This window comes from Sparus aurata, chromosome 3 (assembly GCF_900880675.1).
Source record: "Sparus aurata chromosome 3, fSpaAur1.1, whole genome shotgun sequence".
Lineage (NCBI taxonomy): Eukaryota > Metazoa > Chordata > Actinopteri > Spariformes > Sparidae > Sparus > Sparus aurata.
Window position 1 is genome coordinate 10,095,697 of NC_044189.1, and position 20,063 is coordinate 10,115,759.

Here is a 20,063-nt window from a genome sequence, read left to right on the forward strand (position 1 = left end):
CATCTAGTTCACAACACGCACACTCGATGAGAAGCTGCTGTTTCTTTACTTTTCCGAGCGCTTTTCATCACTAAAGACTTTCCCGTCTAAATATCCTCAAGATGTTGATCTTTGCCATCCACCCACCAGGCCGCGGCCACCGTCACTCTCCCTCTCCCTCTCTCTCTCTCTCTCTCCCTCCGCTTCCAGTAAATATTCAAGGGCCGTCACGTATTTTCACTGTTTGGTTTCATTTGCCTGCAAATAAACCGTACCATGTTTGGTTTTTAAACACTGGCGAAGAGGGGGGGAAAAAAGGTAGATTTGTGCCACATGTAGGACACATGACTCAGGCTGCAGGTGTCTGGCCATGTTGTTATCGGTTTTAAAATAGAAAAGCCAGCCATGCGGCAGTAATGGAGGCTTGTATCAGCACTCTATCACTGTGGAAGATGATGGGAAGCGGCATGCAGTGAAGTGTAAGACGTTTGGCTTTTATCTCCATCTCTGTGTGCTGCTGTTGTGTTGACGTCCTGGCTCGTTGTCCGCCCTCGATCCCATGAATTCTTAAGGAATCATTCAAATAGTCTCCACTGTTGATGGACGAGTGGATGTCATTTCTCATGAGTTTGTCCGTTGGGGGGGTTCGTGTTTTCCCCAATAAGCTGTAGAAAATATGTTCAATATGTCCTTGTTTTGTGAACCCTGTCAACCTGTGTGTCCGTTGTTGTTAACTATTTATTCATGTCTGATTTAGCGTTGTTGTTTTTGATCAGATCAGATCTGGTAAAGCTTACCTCACGTCTTTCCCGAGCTGTGATTGTAATTCAAGATCCGAAGACAAAAAAATCAAGGATGTAACGTTACATACGAAGCTGTGAAAGCAGGATCCGCACATGTAGAGGTAACACAACTTTGATTCTTAAATCGAGAAGCGATCGAAACGAGCTGACCGGTACAAAGGTAACTCCGTAACAGTATCGGAGATGTTTCAGAGATCCTTTATTGATTTGTTTGAGAAGAGGGTTTACTCTCAGGGGAGAAAAATTGAACTGATAACATTCTCAAAGATCCTTGATTGATTTTCCTCTAACAAACGCACTTTCCGTATGTTGTTGACACTCAAAACAAATCATGAACGTAAAAATCAAAAGTCGAATGGAGTCGTGGATGTGGAGAATCACGACAGCCCTAGAAACTAGATGTCCGGACGGGTAACGTCACCTCAGTAAATAAGCTAATAACATTTAAGGAACAACCGTTTTTGAAAGGTATCACAAGTATTAAGGAACTGACAAGCAACTTCAAGCTTTGCCATCTTTCACGTCCAGAGATCTTGCTGATGTCTGGCAACGGTTGTTGTTTGGCTATCTTATTGCGTTGCCTCCTTTTTTTTTGTTGGAGGTTTTCTCGGGCACGTTCAAGCGGAAGGAGACTGAGATGCTGCAGGGATTACATACAGTATCCCATCTTGCCTGAGGTCGTCTTGGGCGTCTCCAGAAGTAGCTATAAAGGGCTTGAGGGAGTCTCTTTTCGCCAAGGCCTGAAGCCGAATAGGCACTGGAAACCAGATTGATCGATGCGTTCACTTTGATTTGATTGTTAAAAATGCCAGATGTTAGACCTAAAAGAAAAAAGCCCATATTTAGAGGAAAAACCTTACACCCTGCAGTGATTTTGAATGACACGGAGCTATTAATGTATCCATGGAAACATTCAATAGAAGCTGTCATCTGTGTGAACAAACACCTCCACACCGTTAAGATGCAAAAAAAATGCATTTTGATAGAAAATAAAAGGGGACATAATGTTCAAGATTTCCTCCTCGGAACCATAAAAAGTGGTTTCATTCTTTCTTTTCTTTTTTTTCACATTTCAGCTTCGCTAGTGCAGCCTTTTTTTAAAATTTGTTCCAGGCAGCCGAATGATCACAAATGAAACGCCGCAAGAGGAGACGACCTCAACGATGTATGTGGGTTTTTTTGACCCTTTGCGCTTTTGTGCTTTCTCCTCTGCAGGTGATGAGCAGCCGTTTCCTGCCCTACGAGACCATAGTGACCGACGCTGTCCTCAGCCTGGATGAAGACACAGTGCTGTCCACCACAGAGGTATCTCGTAATATGATAAAACACAGTGGGAAAAAGAAAAGTCGCCTCTTTCTCTCTTCTTTCTGTCTCCATAGTCTTGTCCTCTTGAGGCAAAACATAGTGGCAGACTCTCTCTCTGTCTCAAATGCAACTCTCTGATTGCATTTCCCCTCAATTTTTTATCACTCTTTTCCGTTTGTCCCCGGTGTTTTCAAGTTATCGCTCACAAGCTCGATTTAAATTGCTTAAACTACTCTAACTTTCTCTCTCGGTGCTTTACTTTTTCCTCTCTCCTCGTCTGCTTTTCTTTCTCTTCCTCTGGTTTCCTTCCTTCTCTCTCTCTCTCTCTCTCTCTCTCTCTTTCCCTTTTCTTTCCATCTTCACTTCATGTTTTGGCGTTCGTAGTCCCACTTGCACCTCCCGATTCCCCGTTTTGGGAGCAGCACTGTTATGGGCATATTTTTTCGTTTTTTTAGTTCTCTGTTTCCGCGTGCTGTCAGGACTGTTCCTGTTTTTTTCCCGGGGACATGTTTTGGCGCGGCACCATGGGAAGCCAGATGCTGCTTTGAACAGTGTAGAATTAGATCTCATAAAGGCTGTTTTGTGCGGAGGATCAAGATGGCAAGGCGAGAGTTGGCATGGAAGGGAAAATCCAGCCCCAAAAAAACGGATCGACCCACGTTTCTCCCATGAAGGAAAACTGGATCACCAACACAAAGGTTTTTCCACAAAGTTTTTTAGAGCCCAGGGAACATCAATGCCAGGGCAAGTTGGAAAAGAAATTCAGCCAAAAATACCATCACAGGTTCCTGAACAGTCTCCACATCTATCGGCCGAATGTTAAACCTCACAGGATGAACGTGTCATGAGTGGCATTTTTTAATTTTAAGCCTCTCGTCTCCCTTCGCTTTTGAAGGACAGCCGTCTTTCACAATAAAATACAAAACTAGCATCCAGTTATTATGAATAGTTTTGTTTTTTTATGATCCCACAAACCCACTTTGTAGGAAAAACACTTCTCGTATTATAACTGTATTGTCATTCAACTACCTTTCTCTTGGATTAAAGGCGAGAGCAGAAGAGAAATAGGAGCTTTGTCTTCTTTACCTTTGGGACTTGTTTGTACAGAAGATATAAATAATGTGCATTGTGTCTTATGGTGGATTTTTGACACAAGTATTCATTAATATACCTACTCTCTCAGTGCATTATACGGTGGTAATGTGGAGCAAGCCGTTTGTGGAGCCGCTGAGGCCTTTTTGATGTTTTTCGTCTAATTATTTGATTGGACGCTTTGATCGCCGCCACAGAAGTTGGCTGCAGGCAGCTGCTTAGGAAAGACTGCTTTGTGTTTGATGAGGTTTTCGCCTTTGTTGTATTTTCACCACGGCCGTGTTTGAGTGTGCACTTCCTTTGTTGCCCCTCCCTGTAGTGTCTTTCTGTCTGTCTCTTTTTTTCTTACACACTATTGTAAACTGTGAGTAGATACAGTTTTGCAAATTTAGAAAAAAAGAATGCGCAAGGAATATATATCCTGTTACATCCAGGAATATTATAATATAATAATATAATAAATAAAATATAACATTGTAATAATGGATTTTATTATTCATTAACTAATGCTTTGTTGGCTGTATCAGTTTTAAGCCAATAACAAAAGTAACATTGGGTGTGCCAGGTTGAAAAAATACGGTTCACACTTTATATTAAGCGGCTAAAAGTGATGACGAGCAGTTGAAACAGTTAGCTTAGCTAGCTACAAGCAGTGGATAAACAGTTTAAATTGATAGCTTACAGTGACAGATAACAGTTCAAACCATTAGCTAAAAGTGATGTTGAACAGTTGAAACCGTTAGCTTACAGATAGAGATGAGTGGTTGAAACAGTTAGCTTAGCTACACATAATGGACAAACAGCTGAAATTGTTAGCTTACAGTGTTAGATAAACAGTTGAAACAGTTGACTTGGCTACATGTAATGAATAAACAGCAGAAATTGTTAGCTCGAAGTAGCTGAAATAATGAAATCTAGGCTAATGAATAGCTGAAAGTTATATGCAAATGGTTGCATGGTTACAACAATGGTTGTCGGCACCTACCTGATGAACTATGTTATAGAATTAGCCTGTGTCCTGCTGAAGGAGAATAAACGCCATCTAAAAAGGATCTTCCCCAACCTGGCAACCCTGGAATTAATGTCAAAATCTTTTTGTCTCTCTGTCCAGGTGGATTTTGCCTTCACCGTCTGGCAGAGTTTTCCAGAGCGAATCGTGGGGTACCCTGCTCGCAGCCACTTCTGGGACAGCAACAAGGAGCGCTGGGGCTACACATCCAAATGGACCAACGATTACTCGATGGTGCTGACCGGGGCCGCCATCTACCACAGGTACGGTGCACGCCTTCAAACTGTCGTCTTCTGATCTGTAAAACTCGGTTCCAGTAGAGCTGTTTACCTCCACTCCGCTCCGCTGTTTGCTTTCATGCTCTTTACTTCTGTTCCCCTTCTGTTATACGGGGATCACAGCTCCGCTCCATTCTGCTCTCCAGTGTTCAGTTGTCTTTCTTTTGATACACTTTGATGCAGTGATCTGTAGATTATGAAAGTAGGTGTGATGTTCGTTGTGTAGCACAGCCTCGGGAAACCAGTGTTTTGACACCGAGTGTGTTTTATCCAAAAAAGTGTCAATTTGTCTGCTGCTCAACGCTCCGTAGTTCCCTGCGTTTAGACATACTACAGCCCTGTCAGGTTTAATATGGCTTCACTCAGCTGTGATGGGGAGCAGTCCATTAAGCTGAAGTCAGCCAATCACCGCAGCCAAAACGCTTAATCACTTTCGGTAAGTCGTTCGCTCAATCCACCCAGGAACTTGAGCAATCAGTCCGCTGATGAATTCATTTGAACCCAGAGGGCTTCAACCTGGAAAATCAAGGTGTCTAAAAATGTGTGATGCATTTAAATAAAGTTATACGACGTATTTGTTCATTTCCCCTCATCCATCTTTTAAAGGTGAGAATTTGTGGAATTGTTCAGCCCTTACAGTGACGTTTTTAGGCATCAGTGCAAAAGTTTGGGATCGTGTTCAGAACTGCAGTGTCTCTGCTGTCGAGAAGTCAATCGTCATGGTTCCCTCTTGTCCTCTCTTGCAGGTACTACCATCACCTGTACACCAACTACTTACCCACGAGTCTGAAGAGCATGGTGGACCAGCTGGCCAACTGCGAGGACATCCTGATGAACTTCCTGGTCTCTGCCGTCACCAAGCTGCCGCCCATCAAGGTTACACAGAAGAAACAGTACAAGGAGACCATGATGGGACAGGTAAAAGTCTCCTCATGACTGCTGGAGTCACGTCATTTCTTTATTTATTATGGATCGTCTCGAACTTAAATGACTTATTGCTGCTGGCACGCCATAACAGGACAGCTGCCAGCTGAAAGAATTGGATTGGGTTGAAGAAAATCTTTTAAAAATCTTACAACCTTGGACTCAGATCAGACTGATTATATAACCAGCTTTGATTTTTGTCCTCCTTTTTTATATATATTTGTGCTGAAGCCAGCCAGTGTTGTTTTCTCTCCATTGTGCGTCGAGGCCTCTCAGCTGGAACCGAACTCTCGCCGCTTTACGCCGCTTTATGAATTATTCTCTTAAGATTCTTCGGTGCGACCCAGGGGAGGGGAGTCATGTCAGGTTTCTAGTCGGGTTCCAGTCTCCCAAATATAGAGTATGATCCAAGCGATGATTTATTGAGAGACATTACGAATCATGCGGTAATGGTTTTCTCTTGTCACAGTGTCTGAAGTCGTTACAATGACTGAACGAGAGAAAGCTGATGATCATTTTCAGTCTTTTTTTTTTTTTTGATGTAATGAGAACTTCACTTCCCTTCCAATAATCCAAAGCAGTGGTTTTTATCACATCGCTGCAAGATGAATTCAACCTGTCATGTTCCAAATGTAGAACAAAGTGGATATTGTTTCAGTGTTTTGGGTTTTTTTTAAATAGAAGTGAACTGTCGGTTACTTTTATTACTTTTGGATAATTATTCCAACTGTCAATTAACCATTATAAGCAAATGTTATCAACTGTTACGCCTCCGCGCCGCCAATATGTTTTCTGGTTGTCCGTATCATTCTTGTGAGCGCAATACCTCAAGAGCGCCTTGAGGGAGTTTCTTCACATTTGTCCAATTTGGTGGCCAAAGGTCAAAGTCCAACATCACTATGACCCAAGGATCACACTTGTGCCCATAACTTCATTCATATAATAGTTATGATATATGGGATAAAATGATTAAACTACAACGTTTTATATCCAGAAGGTCAGAGGTTAAATGCAACGTGGCATCATGACATTATAATAATCTGCAAAAAGAAATAAAAATGTTGTGGTCGTGCGCAGAGGCGTACATCCACAATGTGGTAATTCATTACATTTAGCCAATTACCTCAACCATGTATCCATCCGTTTTTGCTAATTACTCCAAATGTTTGTGTGTCCCGTTTAGCTAATTATTGCGACTGCTTATCCACAACCTTTAGCTAATGATTTCAAATGTTTATCTTATTACTTTAAGCTAATTATACCAACTGTTTATGCATCATCTCTAGCTAATTATTTCAACTGTTTATCCGTAACCTTCAGCTAATGATTTCAAATGTTTAAGTGTCGCCTTTACGTAACGATTTGAACTGTTCATTTATTACTTCTGGCTGATTATTTCAAATGTTTCCCTCCTCAATTACTGCGACATTTTTTCTAAAGATCAGCGACAAACCAATTTGTTTTCCCATTCGGTGTTTGTTTTCCCTCTAATTACAAATTTATGGATGAACGAAAAAAAGAGCTCCTATTTTTTTCAAACTTGGTTGCGCTGCCCCACAATCTTTCCATTGTACCCCGAAGCAACAACAGAAGTATCTGCTGGGGTACAAGTCCCCTGTAGTTGGGAACCACTGATCTAAAGCAATAATCATTCATAATACAGATAATAAGACTCTAAAACTGTTCCTTTGTCTTGCCTCCTTCAGTCTTCGAGGGCTTCTCGCTGGGCCGATCCGGACCACTTCGCCCAGCGGCAAACCTGCATGAACAAGTTCGCCAGCTGGTTTGGCGCCATGCCGCTGGTCCACTCCCAGATGAGACTGGACCCCGTCCTCTTCAAGGACCAGGTCTCCATCCTCCGCAAGAAATACAGGGACATCGAGAGGCTCTGACAGGACCGGCGCCCCCTCGGGGGAGACCCCACGCAGGGGGAGGCGCGCGAGAGAGACTCTGTGGAGAGTAGAAGGAGTAGTAGGCCTACAGCAGGATGGACGGGGAGCGACACAGCTCTGTCTTCCACTCAGCACATTGCCAATGACCACAGCGCCGCTGCTGCCAGGACTTGACGCGGAAAGGGATGAATAGGAAACAAGCAGATGGCGTTTGGATACGAAAAAAAAAAAAACACACAAACAGAAACCGCAAACACAGACAGGACAAAGAGGAGTACACAAACTGACGGACACGCCAAACAGTTCTGTATGTTTTGCAAATGTGCAAACACGCAGCACACACTACTGACGACGAGAACTCTTGGATAGAATATTTTTTTGTACAACACGAACAAGGAACGACATTGACTTTTCCTGCTCTCTCGGCACACGTGCAGGACGGTAGAAGAGGGAAGGTGTCCGCGATCGCAAAAAAACAAAAAAACCTGGCAACCCCCACCCACAGTTATCCTACCGGTCCTCCCCAGTCTGCACCAGGACACAACACTGGACTCACTACCAACTCCTGCTTTTACAGCCCAGGAAACCCCGTTGTTTAGTTGATTTGATTTCTGTACAAATCAGCACTCTGGTAACACTGTTGACTCCTCTCTGAAAGGTTTGACATCAGAGCGTCTTCAGTTTAATATTTCCCCGAAAAAAAAAGGTTGAAGAGCAGAGTCCAGCCGGTTATTACCGCGGCCTGACAAGGTTTTTATAGCAAAGCAGCCATTATTTCCTGAAAAATTCTCCGCTATCGACACACATCCTTGAGCCTGAAAAATCCCGTCTGCCCTATCCTTGGCTCTTCCCTTGATGTGCTGATGCGGCTTTTATAATGGTCTATCTGCTTCCCTGTTATCACGGAGATAAGTTAGAAAAACATTGCGTTTCATATCCCATTTTCGTCTCATACTCTCCAAGGCAGTTGTACTTTCCTCATCTTTTTTTTCCACTTTCATCATCTTTTATTTCCCCCCTTCAAACACTCTGTATTTTCACATCTGTGTGTGTGTGTGTGTGTGTGTGTGTGTGTGTTGTGTGTGCGCAGAGCCTTGAAAAGTTGGCTCATCCAACCATAAGCTTGAGCGGAGTACATTTTCCCTCCGTTGAAATGAGCGAAATGAACATTTCTGGATGAAATGGAGCAGAACGTTGCATTCTAACCCAAACTCGTTTCGCCCATTTATTCCTCTCCCTGCGCGGCCTCGGAGCGGCATCCTTACAGGGAGAAATGGAATAAGATTTCAGACCGTAGCGGGTCTTTAGTGACCAGCGTCATTTCACAAGAGTGCTTGCAGAGAGATTTTTATTTTCTAACGCTGAGCGCATCAGTGCCATTCTGACATCAGGGTCTGCCTTTTAAAATTGTTTATTGCACATCACGTTGCCTACATCCGTTTGAGATGCCTAGACGCTCTCCTGTTGAAATATTCTCATCGTGTGGCCCTTCCTGCCACCATTTCTTTGCCCCTCACCCTCCCCTGTGACATATCAGAGGACCTCAGAGCCATTAAATTGACAAAAGGTTTGTCGGGCAGAGATGCGTTTGGGCCTCAATTAGGTATTTATGTCGAGTGCAGTTTCATTCCCAGGGGGACACGCTGTTGATGAAACACTCGAACATTATGGACAATTTTGTTGTGAAAGCAGTGACCCACACGCATGACCTGCTGGCTAATGTTAGCCTCGGGAGGACAGCCTTTCTTTTTTTTTTCCCTCTCCCCCTCCATGTCCGTTACCGTTACTGCTGCGCACATCTCATCACACCCAGCCTGACATTTTTGCACCTTAAATGACCTGATTGGTATTCGACAACCAGATCAAAATGCTACAATAACTAGCTATCTCGCCCTAGAATGATCATTTCAAAGAGAAAACAGCTGTCTGGCGGCGGAGCTGCAGTCCACTCTCACATTTTCTCGCTCGCAAACACTTGAATGAAAGCTTTTAGTGGCCTTTCTGTCAGGCAGCATAATGTCTCAGCCAAAGCTGTTCAGTGTGTGTTAATCAGTAGCTGTCGTCGATATCAATCACACATGCAATTACTGTTTTTACTTTGAGGGTTTTGTCATTGATTTCATTTTGTTCTAGCTTATGTAAAATGTATTGTGAAGCCTTTACAGTGTCGACAGATGTGTCACATCCAGATGCAACCACAGCATATCATGTATCGTATCACAACCAGCAAGAGTATCAAGTTCTTTTTCCTCATGTCATTGTTTTGAAATATCATGTTTGTATTTACATTCTGGGACTTTCTGTTTGCCAGGAGAGATTTGTGATTTCTACAGCACGTTACTCCTGACTCAGTTCTGCACCTGGTCCCTATTTCACGGTCAGAGAAACATATTGAGGCTGTTCGTTTTTTGGGGTTTTTGCATCCGATGCGAGTGATCTGATCAGAAGTGGACATCTTTAGGCCCGTCAGTTCACACCTGGCATTAAATGCGTCTCGAGCGATCTCTTGTGATCATAGCTCACTTCCCCACTCTTTATGCAAATACACACCTACACCTTCCTTCACTGGAACTAACAAATGTGTTTTCTCCACAAGAAACAATTATCTTAATGTATAACGTTTGCCGATTTAACAACTAAGCCAAAATAGTTCCGAATTGGTTTCACAAAGCTGATAAAAGTTTCCCGTAACGCGACAGATCTAAAATTGAGCGTTTTTTAAAGGGAGTCTGGTTACTTTCTCCACGAACGACAAAGAAGTATAATTTATGAGTTACCATCTTCGCATCTGTGCTCAGATTTACCCACTTGTGATCAGATCACTCAGGACGGACGTTGGTACCAACTGCGAACAAGCCTCGTTGTTTGAATCCACACCATGCTTTTTATGTCCGATCATTTTAATCACTGTTGTCGATCATCTCAAAAAGTAGCGCCCCCCAGCTTTGCAGATATTTAACACCCCCCCCCCCCCCCCCCCCCCCGAAAAAAAACCCCCACCACCACCATTCATTTCAGATCCCCATGACTCTCAGCACTGTACATAGGCATATATTTATTTTTTGAAAACAAAGAAAAAAGAAGACTGTGTACGATTTGAGATGACGTGGCGAGAACACGAGACTGATCCCGCATTGCTGAGGGGAGTTAATGGTATTTATTCAGTTTGTTTTCTTCACGCTGTGCACATTAATCCACAAAGATGCCAATAATACAGCTCATATTATGTTCCGCTCTGCATTGGTTTTTCCAGGGACACATAACATATATCACGCTCTGTCTCGTGCACAACTCCCCGAGAGAGATGTAACGTTCTCAGAGAGGCAGAGTTTTAAAAAAGATTGCATACGCCAGTGATCGAGAATTGGATTGGGCCGCACCATCTTGGCTCTCTGCGGGAGTCAAATTGCAAAGTCCCAATAAAGACTACGCCAACTGAAACATGGAAAATAATAAGCAGCTGGGTCCCCTGTAGCAGATGGAAACATTTTCAGATTCTGCTGTTACATCTTTCCCCCCACATGCATTACGATAATGGGTCTGAGGCTGCGACACAGTCGAGTTTAAAATTGATGATTTCAAAGCTCGAATTCAGGTCAGATAACTTGGCGACAGGAACCGCTCCATCTTTCAGTTGGCGTGCCGCACAGTGGCATCGAGTCTTGGAGCTCGGTCGAGAGTGTGATGGATGTGATTTAGGCCACTGGGAAAAACCTCTGCATCCACTAAAAAACAAAACAAAAAAAACGCCTCTCTCATTTGATCAGGGGGAACGTTATGCAAGTTACCGTTGTGTGTGTGTGTGTGCTTCGAAACAGATGGAGGAAGGTTTATTGAAAATGTGCCGTTTGTTAAGGGTGGCATGTGTGTGTACGTGAGTGTGCGGGAAACCAGTCTGTTCTTGATTTGTGCCTTTTTTTAAAAAAATCAACATGCGAGCTCTTGACACGCCGAGCACTGTCGTTCCCAGACTATGTTGTTTCCAGTCAACGGGCGGCGATAGCAGCGTGAGCAGGGTCCTCAACGGCCCTGCCTTCATACACTGGATGAGTCACAGCTTCCATTCTATTATCACGACGCCCCGTTCTCATCTTTTGTGTTCGGACACTGTTGCCAAGGGCGACAACGTATGACCACTTCCTGTTTTGGGATTTTATTTATCAGCGATTGGCTCTATCACGTCACCAATCGGCAGCGATAATCTGTTGATCTGTAAGGACTCGGTCGAGCCCAGCTGTCCCGATGCCTTCTCCTCCCTCCTACCTTGTAATTAACAGAAGACTTTTATAGAGGTCACAAATGAAATAGATAAATGCCAATTTTGTAAGAATGATTTATAAAAAAAAAATAAACTCATATTTGATGATAACTGCATCTGTCTGTGCCTTTTTTTTCTTAACAGGCTGTATTAAAATGTTGATATGCTTCTCATTGTGTACCTGTTCTCACTAATTGTACTACAAGACTGGTCTCAGTTTAATAGAAATGTCTCTCTATGATGAGCAAAACAAGACCATTTGCAAAAGGAGCTGCTCTGTAGTCTGGTACGGCAGCAGTTACTTCTGTATTACCAGTAGAACAACTGGAAAATAAGATGGTATATATTTTAGTTTGGCCTTGCTATGTGTAATATGTTGTTGCTTTCTTATTACTGTGAGGACAAAACATTACTTGTGAATGTTCATATCTTCAGCCTTCTTCACAAAACTACTAGGATTACATGTCAGCTAGCTGTGCGAACGGTAACGGCAGTAAAACAAAGTGTATTTTGTACAACAATGTACCTCCACCAAGGCCCCTTAATCAGATATCAACCTTGACGGCCCCGTGTCGCTCTACATCTGAAACCAAACTAATTGTAGATGACAGCCACCTAATTACGCCAGATTTTTTCCATCAAGATCCACCGTTATTACCTGAGAAATGAATGAAGATGTCAATAAACGCCATATCTCGCAAAGTTAAAGAAAGCGAGAAAGAACTTCTGGGTCCACACCAAAAGTTAACGGGGTCCGTTCTATCTATAAACTCACTCATTGATCTGAATCGTATATTTTAGCCAATTTCAGACCATTTTTTTAGCACTTAAATCATAATGATAAATAGCAGCTACGATCCTCAGATGAGGGCCTGAAAATGGTTCTTATTTTTACCTTTTTACTTTATCGATGGTGATATGTTGTGGTTTCTTTTCTTTGTGACAAATGTACTTATTATAAGTCGCTTTGGACAAAAGCGTCTTCTGAATGCCCTAAATGTAAATGTCATACTGATACGTGACAGCTCAATGTTATTCTGTCAGCAACACAAGAGCCATTTTCATCTCTCTTTCCATTATTGTACCATCCATGTCCTTTTCTGTCTTTCCGAACATAGACAATATAACATCCTTTTCCTCAATGTACACACTCAAATACATACATACACTCATAAGACCCAATAAGGTATCATCAACCTCCATTTCTGTCCATCCAGACATAAACGCTGAAAAATGGTTTTTCTTCACCCTGGAAGGATTTTCCACAAGCGCCTCTTCAGAGACCTTGAACGCTGTTTACATGTGTACAAAAAGGTCAGAACACATAAACTAGACTAAAGACTGATCTCGAAACCACTCCAACTAGATGACACACAGTGAGCTCACTAACAGACTCAAGGCCAGTTTGTACCACAACAAAAAAATAATGGAAAAAAATTATTTAGTCTCAAGCAGAAAAGGCAAAAAACATGACATTTCGAACTCAATTCCTCAGAATCAAACACCACATTTGCACAAATTTTGCACAGAAAATGATGTAACGCAGTCACAAGACATCAAACCACAGTGGCACCGTGAGTCTGTTCGCCGCCTGAGGCCGAGTTAAAATCAACAGAGGGAAAATAAAAGATTAAACCAACGGGAATTAGTCCGAGAATGACACGATGCCACCCGTTACAGTGTTTGAGGATTCACTCTGTGGCTGCAGCGACACGATACGAGGATATGCCGATGTATCCGTGTGTGCACTGTAGACATCAGCGGGCGTAACCCTCCACCCTCCACCCTCCACGTTTTTATTCCCTTCATCATTTGCGACGGCGTGTGCATGGGCAAGTGCTCAGCCCCTGACCTCTGCCTCAGCTGAGCGAGAACACACTCCGTTTGTACAGTAATAATAGTCCCTCAATGCTGCTCTGCCCTCTGAGATATAATAACCACCCCTGTATTAGACCACTGAGGAGGGGTTTATTAGTCGCTACTCAAAGCATTGATTTTTCTTTGCTCTGCTGAAAGCCTCCTCGCTGCATCCGTCCTTCTGCATCTCCCCGAAGACAATGGCCTCATAACACATCGCAGATACGACCCCGGCTTCTTTGCTCTGAATTATTAAACGCACCCGTATCACACACCCATATTTCTCATGCGGGCCCCGTTATCTGACAGCGGTGCCATGCAAGTGTGTGCGTGTGTGTGTGTGCGCACATATTGTGCTCAGATTTTAGCTCGTGTTTCATGTTTGTATTTGAAGGAGGCCCTTTGTGGATTCTTCGCTCTCTCTCTTACTCATCTTCCTTTTTAATTTTTTTTTTTTAAGAAATAGAAACCCAAAGAGACCAAAAGCTCTCTCTCCTTGCTGAAGTGGCTGGCCTCCTCCCAACAAAGCCTCCGCATTGATCAAGAATCAGAGCAGGAAATCACTCTTACCGGTCGTACGTTTTCAGGATGACACTTTTCTGGACTGTATTGTGGGCTTTGTGGTAAAACGCAATTTATCAAGTTTCGGAATCCGTCAGGAGAGGAGGTTCAGGAGGGGAGACACACACATGAAAGGAGAGACGTTCGTTATTGACGATGAGCTTTTTACAATTAAATGATTCTTTGATGGATGTACACTCTCTCTCTGATTTCGATCAATGTCAGAACCAAGTGTTTCTGCTGTAACAAAACACATTTCATTCACTCATACTGTTCCTCAGGTGATGGTCTGATTTATCTAGATCCAAAGTGCTCAGCCTGAAGTTATGGAAAGACAAGCTGCAAACAGAGGGCTTATTTATTTAATAATTTAGGCATTTGTTTATTTTCTAATGTACTGACGGCTGAGCTATATTTAGGCAGGTATGTTTGTACTGTTGGGATGTAATTCCCAGCAGAGCTCGACTGATAAATCTGCAGGGTTGACATAATTGTCCATATCTAAGATATATTGGTATGTACAGTCAGACGGCTGATAAGGAACAAGGAAGCATACCAACTTAGGTTGAAGGAATTCAGAAACGTACATATTGAAGAACTAATTAACTTTGAGAAAGATTATACTTTCTAAATCATTCCAGATTAGATGGAATCATCAATTTTTGTGTCATGTTTACAAATAAATGTGATTTAAATCACGATGATGTGACATTTGTTGGGGTCTGTAGCAAACCAACATATTTTCTTACATCTGGAGAACAAAATTTGCGGGCCGGGACATCTGCTTGGATACGTAATATAATTGTGTTTACGTTATGACTTGAATTAAGTTGTTTTGGAGATTCGTGGTTAAAGTCTGCCACGGAGAGAAAAATGTGATGTTGTGATTTTAGCTTCTAATTATAAAACATGCTGTAGTGAAAGAGCAAGAAAGTAATGGCAGATGAGGCCGATGTGTTTCCACACAGGAAATTAGGACAAGACATAGATAATTCTGATTTTACATGGAACTGTGAAGTGCAGCGCGAAGAAGCAGCGCACGTGTAAATGACACCAAAACGCAGAAGAGTCTCAGCATAGTATTTAACAACGTGACTGTTTTGGTAGAAACATTTTTCCTTCAGTGTGGCGGATAGCTACAGAAGCCCTGTATCTGTGAAAAACATTACGTTTTTTTAACTTTTCTTTAACCCAAAAACATGTTTTTTCCCATGTTAGGCCGATGAAACCGATGGTAAAAATGTTTCCTCTGGTTTTTTTTTTACTGGGTATCACACATGGAAAAAATTCTCCTGAAAAAAAAAAGAAAAGAAAAAAAAGATTTCCACGCAAAAAAAAATCCTATTGGAGAGTGAAACTGAGTGTGGACAAAAATTGATCGGGAGATTTTTTTTCCATGTGCAAAATCGGGTGAATTTTTTTTTTTCTTGAGAAACAACAATATTTTTCACAATGTTCTCCTTTAATATTATTTTTAACTGGGTATCAGACATGATTTTTCTCTGAAAATAAAAATAGATTGTTTTTTTAAACCCTTTAGTGTACTGGTTAATAATATTAATAAGATTCAAGAAGTAAAATTATGTCTGGATTCATGTTCTTGTGTCTAGTTCCCAATGACCCATTGTATCAACCAGCCTACTTTTTTCTACATTTTGAATCTTACCACTGTTAAATAGGTCAAACTGTCAGAGAACTTGTTACAGCAAATAATTAAAGACTGTAATTAATGATTGAGAGTCACATTTAACCACTTGTTTTTGATTGAGTCTGAGACACTTGATTAATTACCAGCAGGACACACAACAGTTACACCGACAAACAAAAAATAAGGGCACAACACGGCGTCGACTGTTTTTTAAAAACCACAGCAAGATTTATATTTCAGCAGAATCCTTAACATGGAGTCTTGATGACATGTCAAGTCCAGTCAGAGCAGAACGATGATGAGTTTACATATGACATGAAATAAAAAAAACACAGATCCATAGCAAGAATAAGACTCGTGATTTCGCCACAGTGTTCGTCTGTCTTAATACAGTTTTGAAGGGCATTATAAAAACTTTTTTTAAGCTTGGGTCGTCACACACTTCTAACAATATTGAAATGTAAAAGACGTACAGACTTTGAGGATTAAATAGAATATATCGATGTGTCTCTAACAGGCCTTCTATTGAGCTAGTACCTACAAATAGATAAAACCTAATATATCCACTCTGCAGATTAATTCAGTCTTAATGCTGATTGAAATGTAGAATATCGAGGTAGACAGAATATATCTTCTGCCATCGCAACAAACTGATGTCACCAGCGCCCTCGCTCCCAGTGTCTCCTCACCTCGCATCTCTCTCGCTCGCTCTCTCCCTGTCTGTAGCGTGTAGCCTCTTCGTCTTCATTTGTCTCCCCTCGTTTTTCCTTCTATTGTGTCTTCTTCAGGGTTGATATTGCCAAAGTCCCCATTTCTTCTGTAAAGTGCAGCCTCAGCCAGTCTGTTATACCCTGTCACAGGTCCAGTTAACGACCGTATCTCCTTGTCTATGACTTGTCATAAGTGTATGAGCTTTTTTTTGTGTGTGTGTGTGTGTGTGTGTGTGTGTGTGTGTGTGTGTGTGTGTGTGTGTGTGTGTGCGTGCGTGGCTCAGCTCCTGACAGCCAGCATGGAGTTGATCTCCCAGATGAGGTTGCGGAGTTGGTCCATAATCTGCTTCAGCTGCTGATTCTTCTGCTTGAGCTTCTGCAGGAAACACGACAACAAAAGAGAAAAAAAAAAAAATGAATGTCAGAGTGCGGTAGCTACCTAGAAACGACCTTTTTGTCCGCTGAACAATTAAACTAAAAGGTGTGCAAAAGATTAAAAAAGGTCAAACGCAACAAAGCAATATCATTTTCCAGCGGGAAAACAAATAATTCATGGCTTACAGGATATTAAAGTTGCACGTAGCACTGGGATTGAAAAGTCCCACGGAGACAGATTCGAGCTGCGGCGCGGCTAAACAAGTTTCTCCCACCAGGACTTCTTAAGCATCCCGCTATGAACTCAGCATAAACTTCACACTTCCCACACCACTGTAAATCCTTGTAAGATATAATTTACTTCAGCGTATTACTGAGGAAAAACTGTTTCCAGATGTAATCTTTTTCCTAATGACTGAGCTGTTTTGCTGCTGGCAAGAGAAAACGAACAGGGAGGTTTTGCTCAGCAGGAAGTCCTGTGAGAAACAAGATTCGTTTCCCTCCTTCAAATTAAGTGTTAGCCGAAGTTATCCAAAAACAATCTAAAGTTAAACTGGCAATAGACAACTTTTTTTTTTTGCCTTAACTTATCATCCTGAGGTAAGTTCTGATTGCACGGTGTAATGGCCATAGAAAAGTGACAGTATAGATTGTTTTCCAAATAAACCTTGTTTTCACTATTCAGGGAGATTGTTTCCCGTAAAATGATGGTCGCTATCTCCAGGTAATGGCCGAACAACTGTCATAACTGCAAACAGAAAGAGGGTGAAGAGGCAGAGTGAAAGAAACAGCGGTAAACTAAAGTGAGCGGTGACGTGTCAAAGTCTGTTCCCACGTTGATAAGTGTTTCCCTTCACCATCAAGACATGAGAGAATTGAAAATACAAACATTCTCTCGACCAGCTGTTCATTTCCGCTTTAAAATATATATGTCTGATATCCATGTAATAGCATAGCTATATACTTCCTCTCTACTACATCCATTTGATAAATTTAGTTACCAGTTACTTTTCAGATTCCAATTATTCAGTCTTTATATACAGGCTATTACTTGTGACGTGTTACCAATCAGACATTGTTGTGGGCGGGACATTATGCGAGAGGATGCTGCAAAAAACAATCACCGATACCAATTATCTCCAGCTCAGACAAGCTTGATGGTGGTTTAATCCAATCAGAGGGCCTTTAAGAGCCAATCGGTGACCATTACATCTACCCCCAGGTTGGTCCCGCCTTCCTCAGTTTATCCTTTACTTGTTATATTTGAGAGCTTTCTGATCAGAAATGACCGATGATAAATTTCCTGCAATTAATCGATGACTGAACTACTTTGTGGGACAACTACTAAAATGCAGGAGTCATGAACATCCTTATGTGCTGATGGTACCAGATGAGAAGTCATGATGGGACCATCAGAGTCTTTGGGCTTCATGATCTTGAAACGATCAGTGTCAGTACAAAGTTTTATGACAATAGTTGTTGAGATAGTTCAGTTTGGACTGTCGACTGCGATAACCACAGACATGCAGCTAGCACGGCCACAATTTAACTATATTTCTGATCTAAACAAATACGTCTGGTGCAATAGACAAGTTAGTGTTTGTGATTGGTTCTTTTCATGTGTTGACAATAAGAGAAACCTAAAATACCACCTGTCTTAGCAGAATTTGTCTGGGACAAGAATTATCAAAGCTTCAGCGACACATTCACCTTTAGGTATTTCTTCCTTCACCATACAATTGACAAGGTTTCCCATCCCCCCAACCCACTGAACTCTCCTCGGGGACTGACTTCATCAATCGTAGCCTCTGCTAATCGCTAAACTAACACATCTGGCCGGCTTCAGGGCTACACAGGTACATAACAGAGGAGCAAACAACCCGATCTGCCCGTCAGTCACTGAGGGCTTTGTCTGCTGATTGCCTCTGAATGCTCTACAAAGATCTCTAAGTCAACAGCTGCCGTGGACTGAAGTACCTCGATGCACAGGCTTTATACATAAACAAATAATGGCTGCCGAGCTTCTGCTTCTGCTGCTGCCGCCGAAGAGTGAGAATGAAAAACAGGTACGGCAGCCAAATGTGCGCTTGCCTTTGAAGGAGTAACTCAGGCAAAAAAACATCTACATTTGAAGGTTCAGGCAAATTTAGCAACGGCGGTACATCACAGCTACTTACTCAGCTGCTTTTCTTCTGATAGACAGCCAGAGAGAGAGAGAGCGAGAGCGAGGGAGGAGAGGGAGGAGAGCTCTTTCACTCAGGAGCTACTGTATCTGCAGTGCAGTGAAATCTATTAAGATTAAATCCATCTCACTCTCTCGGTAACACTCCTTTAGCCATGACTAATTACCAGCCATTTTTGCGGCGCTGATAACACCTTGAGCAATCGATTTCACACAGCTCTCTTAATATCAACTGTTTAGCTGATTGTCCTTGAAGATATACCAGAGTGGAACATTTGGAAGCCTTCCAGTCTCTCTCTCCGGGGGGACTCTCACTGCTTATCGAGCTCGCTCTCTCGCTCTTTTCTTCTCCCTCCACCATCTATCTCTCTCGCCCGCTTTCGCTTTGATTCTTGTGTGTGCGCACGCAAACGTGTGTATTACATGGGATACGGCTCATTACACTGACGAGCGAGTCTTGAAATAACTCGGCCATCTATCCTGTATTAATGAGATGATACCACCGGCCTTTTGTAATTTCACTCAAACACTCTTTTTTTCAAACAAAGAATACAACGCTGGTCCAACATGAAGAGCTGAAATCACAGATATATTTTTCATCTCTGTGTTCAGGCGTAAACGGGACAATTTTTGGCTTCAAAGGCGAAAATTTTGCTACTTCTGGATCCAGAATCTTCCTGCACGGAAAAAAAAAACGGCTCGGCTTTTCTTTGAAACCAGACATGAAATTCCACATTTTTCACAGTGGAAATGAGACTACGGAGGCAGCGCAGCCTTTCACGGCGCATTCATTATAAAAAGGCTCGCTGGCATATCTTGATATATGAATAACAAGACTGCTATTATCACAGAAATGATTCTGCAACCTCAGGGAGACATAATTCCATTCATAACCTCATAATTAGCGTAGCTCTAATCCTTCACACCTATAATATGATGTTTGGAAAAAAGGGTATACTACAGAGAACAAACCAGAGGAAACGGAGCTCTGAACTGTCTCTTCTTTTGTCTCAAGTGCAAAGCTTTTATAACACACACACACACACACACAGACAAATACACCTCTACTCTGCAGGAAGCCGGCAGATGCACTCCCTCATTTCTCAGCCTGCCACTCACCGGCCGGGCCCAACAATAATGTTTTGACGCCTTTTTCAATCCGCAGTAGGTCTCCTCTGACACGCTCTGAC

At 42.3% G+C, this 20,063-nt stretch overlaps 2 protein-coding genes across 2 annotated transcripts in view; one reads left to right on the forward strand and one right to left on the reverse strand.

The window, feature by feature from the left end:
* ext1b (exostosin glycosyltransferase 1b) overlaps positions 1-10,255 on the forward strand; it is a 126,882-nt gene extending 116,627 nt beyond the window's left edge. The window contains exons 8-11 of the mRNA XM_030411729.1: positions 1,998-2,087; positions 4,291-4,451; positions 5,213-5,384; positions 7,097-10,255. Of these exons, the coding sequence (XP_030267589.1) occupies positions 1,998-2,087; positions 4,291-4,451; positions 5,213-5,384; positions 7,097-7,282 (609 nt within the window). The 3' untranslated portion in view covers positions 7,283-10,255. The remainder of the gene's footprint in view (positions 1-1,997; positions 2,088-4,290; positions 4,452-5,212; positions 5,385-7,096) is intronic.
* Positions 10,256-15,810: 5,555 nt separating this feature from the next.
* med30 (mediator complex subunit 30) overlaps positions 15,811-20,063 on the reverse strand; it is a 38,883-nt gene continuing 34,630 nt past the window's right edge. The window contains exon 5 of the mRNA XM_030410673.1: positions 15,811-16,692. Within this exon, the coding sequence (XP_030266533.1) occupies positions 16,597-16,692 (96 nt within the window). The 3' untranslated portion in view covers positions 15,811-16,596. The remainder of the gene's footprint in view (positions 16,693-20,063) is intronic.